Genomic DNA, 10672 nt, shown 5'->3' on the forward strand with positions numbered 1-10672 from the left:
AATCGAGAGGAGAACCGCGGTGAATAGAAAGGGGGTTCCAACCCAGAACCCCCCCATCTGTAACCCCCACTGAAATATGCTCGCCAGGAGTGGCCCTCCAGCCATGTGGCCAACAGAATTCGTAACCGTCACTCCGGTATTCGCAAGGCCTAAATGGCGCGGATCGACCATAGCAGTCAGGAGGCTGTGGGCAGTAACCGCGAAGGCAAATCCGATAGATGAGAAAATCTGGCCCAGGATCAGAACGCCAGGAGAAGCAGCGAGGAAGATAATAAACGACCCAAGAGCTAGACACAAGCCACTGATCAAGGTAATGTATTTGTCGGATTGTGCTTGGCGACTCCTCCATATTTTGGTAAACAGTCGTTTGAGAGCTGGTATGAGTGTAGCTAGGACCACCAGGTTTATCCCGGAACGAAGAGAAATGAGATACGAGGCCTACATTGCATTGTTAGCTCTTGCATAGCACTAAACTAATTACCATGGCAAAAGGTCCACCACCTTTGCATATCCCCAATTGAACTTAAAGGAACTGTACTGAAGAAGTATTCCGGAAACCTGTCGGCTCAACTGGCAGCTGAAGAAGGCACCAAGCATCAAGCAGACGTCCCTAGTTATCCATTGGCAATTGTCACCTACTCTGGCCCAAGTGTAACTTAACCGATCACGGATCTTTCCCGAATGCACGGAATTCGGGCCCTGGGTCTGGATATCGCTTTCAAAATCTCGTGGCTTTGGAGCAGAGTGGACGAAGTTGGGCGCAAATAGCAGTGCGAAAAGAATTGCCAGGGCCAAGAAACCCAAAGATCCCAGGACTGGTATCCACGGATCGAGTGAGATGAGAGAAGAACCAAGTGGAATAGATATCAACTCCGAGATGAGCACAGCAGCATATAATTGAGAGAAGGCAGTGGTGCTATGCTCGAGCTCGTGTCAGCTAGTCAATTTGGAAAAGAAAAGGGAGTGCCCATGGTACATACCGCTTCTCGGGAGAACACACGTCACCTATGAGTGTATAACACATGGAAATGACCAAGGCGCCACCTCCTCCAACCAGCTGCCATAGACCAGACATCCATACTGCGCGAAGCGGGAAGACCCGTGGGAAAAGACCTTGAATCTGTTAAAGGACATTCTTGAGTAGCCGAGGAGAAGGGTTAATTTAGAACACACAGACTATTGCCACCCACGTATCACAAAGCAGACATCCGGTCAGGGCAAGGATCAAAACCTTCTTACGTCCAATACGATCGGCTAAGGCTCCATAAGGGATCGACACCAACAAGGCTGAATGAGAATTCCCATGGTCAGAAAATGTGAGCTGACGATTCATATAGAGGGGGCACGGTATACCAGGAATCTTTTCAAATGTTTCCTTCCATCCATTTATCAAAGCCAGCTCGCCCTGAACGGCTTTTACTTTGCAGTCCCCTAGCTTCGAAATATCCCACCATGCTGCGTAGTGGTTACGACAGATAATGTCCTCAAAAATCACCATTCGAGGCGCAGTTGGAACGGCGGACGTGATGTCCAGTATTAGCATAACCATACAGGCGGTTATAGTAACCGCAAATACACTTGGAACTGGACCGTGGTGAGACCTCCTGTCGGCATCATTTTGCAGGGACCGATCTGATGCTTGTAAAAATGGGACTCTTTCCGGGTCTTCATTCTCCGCTTCATCAGGTGATGTGCTGTGGCTCCGATATATAGCTTTGTTCCATCGTGACTGTGAGGATTTCCATGATGCAGCCCCCCGGAATCCCTGCCTTTCGGGATACATTGTTGATATCTCAGGAATACCGGTGGCGGTTGGCAGCCGTTTATGATGGTAGAAATATCGTCAGGCAGGGTGTTATGAGATTCATGATTACGGTCGCACCAGGCGGTTTATCTAAAATATGATTGAGCCACGTGAACTCCGTTATTCCAACGGTCGTAGCGGAGATCTTATCCAAAACAAGGCATGACTGCAAGGCATGACTGTAAGGCAGGAACTAGTTTACCGATCCCTGGCAGTTGCTCCCCTTGCTGGAGGTGCTGCGTGCAAGGGCTCAGAATTATAATAAGAATAATGTATTGATTTATCTACTATATATACAATGTCTAAGTAGGTTTATTAATAATATTGGTAAAGCTTTTAGTATACATCTTTGGAACTATTGACAGTCTCTTATTGATTATCACTATAGGGATTAGTATTTTATAGATCATGTCAAACTTACTAGGTTTCACCGTTTCACCGTTTTGTCCTGTAAGGCTTTAGAATAGTAAGTTATTGTACGTACGTGGTAACAGACAAAACAGTATTGATTGGAGGTGCTCAGGCCGCTGGGCAATATGTCCAATCACATATACCCACGTGCAGGAAACAGTCACATGGAGGATGGCCTCCCGTGCACTATTAATCTATAGAGTTTAATCTACGGTATATTGAGAATATTCTCCGGCGTTTAGGTACCCCTACCTACGACCAATGTACACATCGTTGACTATGCTTACTAGCCCATATCAGCAACAGAACAGGAAGTTCAGGTACACGAAGCTGTCCATTTTTGTTTAGCCTCTGTCAGGACTCAGGTAGTTCGGTAGAACTTCATCCCGATCAGTCCTAGTTTCCTACTAGACGATGATAATAGCTCTGTGCTGCTCATAACATTTGTGCCTGCATGAGCATGACCACTGATTCCCGGTGTAAGCCGATCATGGTATGCATTTGATTGATTACCAACTGTGGGTGCCAGAGCTGCAAATTTATCACCGTGCATATTCTGGGCAAAAGAAAATGAGGCTATCATATCCATTTCTACTCATCATGCAGGTCGGCCTACCCCCTCAAAAGTGTCAATCACTACCAGCTGTCACTATATTGTTTCCTTCCTCGTGAGCTTTATATTCCCGTTGCTTCCTCTGATTTACTCACATTTACCAAAATCAAAGAATTTCTTGTCTTTTACCAGAATATTCCACCTGAAAGTCTCATAATGGTATCGAACGAGCATGCCTGTGATAGTATGACGCCCTCAAATCGTGCTATGACAACTGAGGCTGCCCTTGCTGCCGAAAAGAACTTTTCAGCAAAGAACTACGAATCCCTTCCGATCGTGTTCGCCCGCGCCCAAGGAGCCTCTGTCTGGGACCCGGAGGGAAATCACTATCTCGATTTCCACTCGGCCTCAACCGCCCTGAATCATGGACATTGCCACCCAAAGCTTGTTGCTGCCCTGGTGGAGCAGGCTTCCCGACTGACACTTACTTCTCGTGCCTTTCACAATGATGTATACCCCAAATTTGCCGAAATGGTAACCAAGCTATTTGGCTATGACAGAGCCCTACCCTCTAGCACGGGTGCGGAAGCCTCGGAGACTGCCATTAAAGTTGCACGGAAATGGGCTTACAAGGTGAAGGGTGTGCCTCGGGACCAGGCTATTGTTCTAGGTGCGGCGGGTAACCATCATGGACGAACAGTACGTACCAACATGACGGAACTCGCAATGCTTCTCAGTGTCTAATTAACACGGCGCCTGTTTAGCTCGCGTCGATTTCCCTAGCCTCGGATAACATGTCGCGTGAAAACTACGGCCCTTTAGTGCCGAATATTAGTTGCACAATCCCGGGGACCGACAAATTGATCACGTACAACGATAAGGCGGCATTGCGGGAGGCGTTCGCGGCAGCTGGCTTCAACCTGGCTGCATTTGTGATCGAGCCAATACAAGGAGATGCGGGTGTGATAGTTGCAGATGATGATTACCTCCGAGAGGCTCGAGCTCTTTGTGACAAGCACCAGGTCCTGTTGATCTGCGACGAAATCCAGACGGGTATTGCACGGACGGGCAAGCTACTCGGTCATTACTGGAGCGGTATCTGGCCCGACATGGTCATCTTGGGAAAGACCATGACCGGTGGCATGTACCCCGTCTCCTGCGCCTTGGCCAACGATGATGTGATGCTCACAGTCGAGCCCGGCACGCATGGGTCGACTTACGGTGGGAATCCGCTCGGCGCGGCAGTTGCTATGCGGGCTCTCCAGGTTGTTGAGGAGGAAAACTTGGTCGAGCGGGCTGAGCATCTTGGAAACCTTCTTAGAGCGGGTCTGAGAGCTATTCAAGCTCAGACCCCCGTTATCGAGACGGTTCGTGGCCGGGGGTTGCTCAACGCCTTTGTCATTGACCAAAATAAGACCAATGGACACACTGGCATAGAGCTGTGCGAGGTCATGAAGGCGAAGGGGCTTTTGGTAAGTAAAACCACCTTCCAGTGGAAGGCTCATGCTAACTGGCGATATAGCTCAAATCCAGCCGAACAGGCGTCATTCGTATTGCTCCCCCTCTCGTCATCACTGAGAGTGAAATTGAGCGGGCACTAGGAGTCATTAAGGATTCCATCAACCAGCTGGTCAACGGCTCCTGTAAAACCATCTAGATGAGAATCCGCATGTTTTCTTAGGGTTGGAAATCTCAGGCCATGATAAGGGTAGATTAGTGATGTCTGAGCTCACAAGCATGAACAATGGTGACCAAGATTTCCAGTGTAACATTGAAGCTATCAACATGGTAATCTTTAGGCTATCGTAAAGAATGGCATAATCTGTCAACACTTCGCGTCAAGCTGCTATCGGATTCCGGACAATTCCCATAGCTTTGTGGTTTTCATTTTCATGAAACCGCTAACATCCATCACTTCTGTCGCATCTCCGCAAATCTTGTCCTCGGTGTCTTGTGGGAAGAACATCTGGATAACCTTCATCATGGCCGTCTTATCAGACCATGTTCGTGGCACAGTTTCACCCTCCCTCAAACTTCTCAGCACGGTAGGCAATTGGTAAGCTGGTAGGTCGTGGGCCAGATCTCTCCGCAGAGACCCCAAGTCGATCTTATCGTAGCTATCATGGAATCGTACCAGTGCAGCGGTCCGGGTATCGCACTGTGGATCTTGGACTGGCAAGATATATCCCTCCGACACATAAGGCAGTGCGGTCAGCTTGGCTTCAACCTCCATTCGAGGAACCTTGTAAGTAAAGAATTTGAACACTATACTCGTGGTGGAGTTAGACAAGGATCTTCATTAGGGCGATTCGGGAGCAGGTAAACAGACAGTCCATATTTGCTCTTCCTTTGAATATAAATCGACCATTTTCTAGGGTTGCTAGGTCTCCCGTTTTGAAGAACCCTTCGGCGTCCAGGCGCTTTGCCGTAGCATCAGGAGAGTTCAAGTACCTAGTAATATTCCCAACGATCACATTAGCACTTTGTTTCACAGATCGGTGCATGGAAAGAGAGATATACCCAAGGAACATAGATGGAGTCTTAACAAGAAGCTCCCCTTGATCTCCCTCGGACAACTTCATAGTCACATGTGGAAAGGGAGTTCCCAAGTCAGCCTGTATCACGGATAGCCATGTCAGCTACCATATTGATCTCTCATTGTGGCGTATTACCTCTTCGCTCCCTATTGCCCCATCCCACATAGCTATCTCCTGCGTTTCCGTAGACCCATACAGCACCCTAAGTGGCTTTCCACCGCGCATTTCCTGCCAGAACTGCTTGACCCGACTTGAAGGCATGGCGCCCGTATCACACGCGTCTCGAATATATCGCACACCGTCAATGTAGTCTTGAATCACCTGCTCCGGCAACTTCGAAATATGACTTTCATAGTGCAGCATCATACCGTACCAAAAGGTAGGAGACAAGACAATCTTCGTTCCCGCCTGTTCACGAAGCCTTTCCCAAATGAGATTGTAATTGCGTCCAAAGTTCTGAATCTCAACGCGCACCCCAGCGAGAAGCATCTGGAAGAGCTTTGTGAAATAAATCGACCAGAATGCTCCTCTCGGAATTATGCAGATATCGTCGTTTGTCGCTGGCTCTGTCTCCATATGGGCATACTTGTTGATCGTGCGCCGGGAATGGAGGACACCCTTTGGGGGACCAGTCGTCCCCGAGGTGAAGAACAAAATACTCGGAGTCTCTTCGGATACTGCAAGTGTGCTATCGAGTCTGTAGGACCCAGCGGGAGGGAGATTACTCGAGGTATGGGTGTTGCCTTCAATCGTGATGGATGGAATCTCGACTTCTCGTTGAATTTGCGTCGCAGACTCAGTCAGCTCTCTGCTAACGATCATGACCTGCGCATTGCACTGTTGAATGATATACGCTGCTTCGGCGGGCAGTGCACCGGTCGCTGTGAATGAAACTGTTAGCGGTTGCAGACTACTGTCCTACTACATAACTCACGCATTGGAACGACCACTCCACCAACCGCCAGAACGGCGATGACTCCAACAATAAATTCGTATCCATTTGGGGCAAGTAGAGCAACGTAGACGCTACCAGGCTTCCGTGATTCAGAAAGATGCAGGAGTCCTTGCAATGTTTGTTGAAGCTTCGCAATCCCGTGGAGGATTTGACGATAGCCGAACTGCGTTCCAGTACTATAATCGTCGACAATGGTTTTGCTGTCTCTTTCAATTGCAATATCAATTAGCCTCCTGAATAGGACATCGTCTGGGAATGTTGGTTTATCCTGAATTGTCATGGCTTTGGGATGGCTACGATCAGGGAAAGTAGAAAACGAGGGTTTAGAAAGGTACCGACAGGATGTAAAGTGTGTGGTGTGAAAGGCAGAAGTGACGAGCCATAAATATATTCTTCATGGAGGACTCGGTAGAAGACCAACCATGGCTACGGCGTTCAACATTCTTGCGCTTGCACAGTTTAAGCCAATTTCTTTTTCTTAATTCATGGGGTCACAAAGGTCTGTCTACATCTAAAAAGCGACATTCAAGTAACTTGAAATAATGGGTGGTTTGGCGAGAACTGCTCTCAGGATCCCTAGCCCTTGAGTATATCTCGTATATTGAGAACACCTAGATTTCTTATCTTCCTACAGACTATACCACCACAGCTTGGTTTCCACATACTTAATTACATCGTGAGCTGTTGCAAACGCGAGTCGGCGGTTAGCTGTAGGCTTTTCATACCAGTTAATGTTCGACATACTTGTGTTAAGTTGATCGGTATCTTCCTCCTCGATGTATACGTCGAATCTCTACACAGACCATTAGTGAGAGAGTCGGACTACAAGTGGGATATCTCGGATGGTGAACCTCGCGAATTGCATTTATCATCTGAGACTTTCCCAGATCATTCACCGTCAGATCCTTCTTTAAGTCCGCAGTTGTGGTCACCTACAAAGGTGTTACCTCTCAAGCCTGCTCCCTTCATTTTGGGTCTCATATTTAGAATACTTCCGTACCTCGTGAATGGGCACCTCAAGCTCTCGAGCAAGGAGCGCCTTGACATCACTTTCAAGACTGGCCATCTTTTCTCCCCTTTTTTTCCTGGTAATGAGTTCAAAGCCAAGTGGTGAAATCGGTAAAAGGGATGTATGAAGCTGCGTTTGGCCTCTGGAAAGGTGGACAGTATATGGAAATGTACAATATAGCGCCTGAGCGAACATGCAAGCCCCGGGCACGGGTGAAAAGTGATCCAGGTTGGAAGCTCCCACTCCGGAATCCGCGGTATATATCAATGTAATAGAGGCCTTAGTATGCATATGTGCAACCTTCCATACTGGAGAACGACTGGGCCCCATTTCATGCCAGAAGTTTGTCCTAATTTTCGAGATTTACATCACTCAAGTTACCGTGCGATCTAGCCCAGCTCTCAGATGATCCATTTCCTAAAATGTGCAGACTAAGGTGATTGATGAGACCTCGGTTGCATCGATGACTTCGCTGTCATAGTTACATTTGATAGCCTGCATGCCACATCATCCAAGGAACGTGTCCCACTGACCAATGAGTCACCGTTTTTCCCTCCGTCTTGGTGGCCATTCCGTCCATACGCCGCATTGGTATACGTTTGCAGGGAATCAGTGGCCGATGTGCAAATAGCATCAATGTCCCCATGAATTATGAACGCATTCCAGCCCATATCGATTCTAAGCTGGAGGGCAGCGGGAGAGATGCCGAACCCCATAATTGGGAGATTGTTCACCTTGGCTGCATCGCGGATCTTTTTCAGGGCTGCAAGATATACTGGTTCGTCACCGTCGAGAGATCCATGGGACGGCTTCATGCACATTCGTAGATCCCCGGTACCAATGAAAAGACCGTCGACTATAAAGAGATGAGTTGTATTAGCATTTCGATCATGCAGACATGGGATGCTAGTAAGGGAATACAGGGCACGGACCCCCAGGGACTTTGCAGATCTCCTCGACATTTTCCAGCCCCTCAAGGTCTTCGATCTGGCAGAATACCGCTACATGGCTGTCCCATACATCATATGTGCTTTGCCCTATCGGTGTCCGATTCTGCTGTTCGCCAATCAAGGCCGCAGGAGGAAAACTGCGGTCGCCCATTGGGGGAAACCGACACAGGCGAACGAGTTCCTCGGCCTGTTTGGCATTCTGAATGTGAGGCATGACGACGCCCCCTGCTCCAGCCCCTAAGACATAGTTGTACAGTTCCGGAGAGCATCTTGGTATTCGCACGAAAGGTACCATGCAACCATTCGACTGGTACTGAATTGTCCGAACAAGGCTGACAAGCAGGGTTGCGTTGAGAGGTGCATGTTCCTGTTACTCCTCACATCAATAGGCAATTTTCATGCTACGACTGAGGATGATCATCCGAAGCAGAAATTTACGTACCGCATCCAAGAAACAGAAATGAAACGGCGTGGCAGCAATGATTCGGGCGGCTTCTGGATGGGGAATCCGGCAGCCGGTACCCCAAAGAAATTGCCCGGAGTTCAGCATTGCCTTGAAGTTCGTAGGCTGAGCGAGACTCATGGCGTTGTAGTCTTTTGTGTTGAGCATTTTGGTTTCTTTACGGAGTGTGCTTTCGAAGAAGGCTGGGGCTGTCATGAGAGTGACCGATGTGAGCTTCAGGTCACTGAAGCTGACCTCGCGCTTCAGGTCTCTTTTTATGTCACAACCAGGAGTTCCGATGTTGATGGCCTACGCACGTATCACTCCTCTGTGCATAGATCTAGAGCTTGCGGTGCATACAGATAGATTGGTGCAGCCCGCCATTACGGAATGGCAAATTTGACTGAGAGAGTCATACTGCAGATGTACAATGAAAAGCATGCGTGACTCAGTTTAACAATACAGGTGCGAAGTGTAGTCCTCGAATCACTGTTACATGGTGGGAATCATTGACGTAGTCATAGAGATTAAGCTGGGTAGAAGCCCCCACTCAATAATGTGCATAAATTCGAACACTTGAAGCACCTGGAAATGGCCCAGCTCTGACTGAAATTACCTCCGTAAAGCTCATCATTTGGTCAACATCATATTCAGTTTTTGTCGATTTTACATCTCGCCGACTAGGGCTCGCATTATGGCATCTTGCGAAGCCGCTCAACAGGCGGACCTTAAGTCGATCTCACTAGCCGGGTTGCTGAAAGGGGATGCCGACACTGCAAATGATCTTGTGTCTGCCTGCAAAGAAAAGGGGTTCTTTTATCTCGACTTTCGTGATCCCTCGACGTGTGGGACTTTGACACAGGTCGATGAACTCATCGCCGTTGGGAGGTCAGTTTTCAAGCTTTCACTGGAAGAGAAAGAGCAGTACAGCACTGAAAAGCATCTACCGTCGAGACTTCAAGGGTAAGTTTTGTTTACCAGTCTTCCCTGCGACTGCTTTCAGAGGAGTCTCTGACATATCTCATAAAAGTTATAAGCGAGCTGGCTGCTCTGTCGGACCATTCGCAGAGAAGAAGGATGGCTATGAGAGCTTTTCGGTATGATTGTCGGGAATGTCGGGTTAAGCGCCATGGAATGATCTAACTTGAATCCTTTCAGATCCATAACAACGGCATCTGGGGCAATGACACATTGGAGCTTCCTCGGGCCTTTGAGGAGAACTTACCACTCATTGAGGCTTGGATGGGAGATGTTCACGGATACACCGAGTGTATTCTCTCTATCCTGTCAAAAGCTCTCAACCTTTCTGATGACCTGAAGGACTGCCACCGCAAGGATGCTCCCTCATCAGCTAACATGGCTATGCTCAACTACTTACCGTGGGGCAGCAGCACCGAAAAGGTTGGAAACATGGCACATACCGATATGGGAACCCTGACTGTTGTGTTCACCAAAAATGAAGGCTTGCAAGTCTTCGAACCCCAGACTGAGCAGTGGTACTATATCAAACCTCGTCCCGGACATGCAGTTGTCAACGTCGGAGACTCACTGCGGTTTCTATCCAACGGTGCATTGGCTTCGAACCTACACCGTGTTGTACCACCAGCGAACCCGGAAGGACTCGACAAGTTCTCCTGCATCTACTTCCTACGCCCGGAGTTCGATGCGAAGTTCACCTCGCATGATGGAAGGGAGATGAACAGCGTCGAGTGGCATAATCAGAAATATGCTCTCTTCCGAGAGGCAAGCCTGGATGCTAAGCAGCACGGGGCTATGCTGACTGGTCGTAATGGGTATCTTGGTGCCACGACCCAAACTGTTTAGCCCTGGTACCAGGATTGAGACGTGTTTCTCATTCGATTCAATGTTTGATCAAAGTCTTCTGTTTCTTGAGTTAGCTTAGCTTCAGATATATTATTAGTGGAGGTGCGGTCGAATGAAGGGTAAGGATATAGGGTCAGTAGCCGTCGATATTCTGTTTCTGTAGATCAATCATAGTGTAGCATCAAGT

General features: G+C 48.3%; 5 protein-coding genes across 5 annotated transcripts; 2 read left to right on the forward strand and 3 right to left on the reverse strand.

The window, feature by feature from the left end:
• Nucleotides 1-2984: 2984 nt before the first annotated feature.
• Nucleotides 2985-4425, forward strand: AO090023000546 (uncharacterized protein; the record flags this gene model as incomplete). The annotated part of the gene is made up of 3 exons (XM_001821030.1): nt 2985-3467; nt 3533-4240; nt 4291-4425. 3 exons carry the CDS (start codon nt 2985-2987, stop codon nt 4423-4425), a joined length of 1326 nt encoding a protein of 441 aa, XP_001821082.1.
• A 56-nt stretch (nt 4426-4481) lies between these two features.
• AO090023000547 (uncharacterized protein) lies at nt 4482-5001 on the reverse strand (the record flags this gene model as incomplete). The annotated part of the gene is made up of 2 exons (XM_023235649.1): nt 4482-4545; nt 4631-5001. 2 exons carry the CDS (start codon nt 4999-5001, stop codon nt 4482-4484), a joined length of 435 nt encoding a protein of 144 aa, XP_023090652.1.
• A 406-nt stretch (nt 5002-5407) lies between these two features.
• AO090023000549 (uncharacterized protein) lies at nt 5408-6540 on the reverse strand (the record flags this gene model as incomplete). The annotated part of the gene is made up of 2 exons (XM_023235650.1): nt 5408-6198; nt 6240-6540. The coding sequence occupies 2 exons, from the start codon at nt 6538-6540 to the stop codon at nt 5408-5410; spliced, it is 1092 nt and encodes a 363-aa protein (XP_023090653.1).
• A 1635-nt stretch (nt 6541-8175) lies between these two features.
• On the reverse strand, nt 8176-9045 carry AO090023000550 (uncharacterized protein; the record flags this gene model as incomplete). Its single annotated transcript, XM_023235651.1, has 4 exons — nt 8176-8456; nt 8503-8551; nt 8662-8970; nt 9022-9045. 4 exons carry the CDS (start codon nt 9043-9045, stop codon nt 8176-8178), a joined length of 663 nt encoding a protein of 220 aa, XP_023090654.1.
• Nucleotides 9046-9355: 310 nt separating this feature from the next.
• Nucleotides 9356-10485, forward strand: AO090023000551 (uncharacterized protein; the record flags this gene model as incomplete). Its single annotated transcript, XM_001821034.1, has 3 exons — nt 9356-9624; nt 9692-9758; nt 9820-10485. The coding sequence occupies 3 exons, from the start codon at nt 9356-9358 to the stop codon at nt 10483-10485; spliced, it is 1002 nt and encodes a 333-aa protein (XP_001821086.1).
• Nucleotides 10486-10672: the final 187 nt, after the last annotated feature.

The sequence above is a fragment of the Aspergillus oryzae genome, chromosome 3 (genome assembly GCF_000184455.2).
Source record: "Aspergillus oryzae RIB40 DNA, chromosome 3".
Classification (NCBI taxonomy): domain Eukaryota; kingdom Fungi; phylum Ascomycota; class Eurotiomycetes; order Eurotiales; family Aspergillaceae; genus Aspergillus; species Aspergillus oryzae.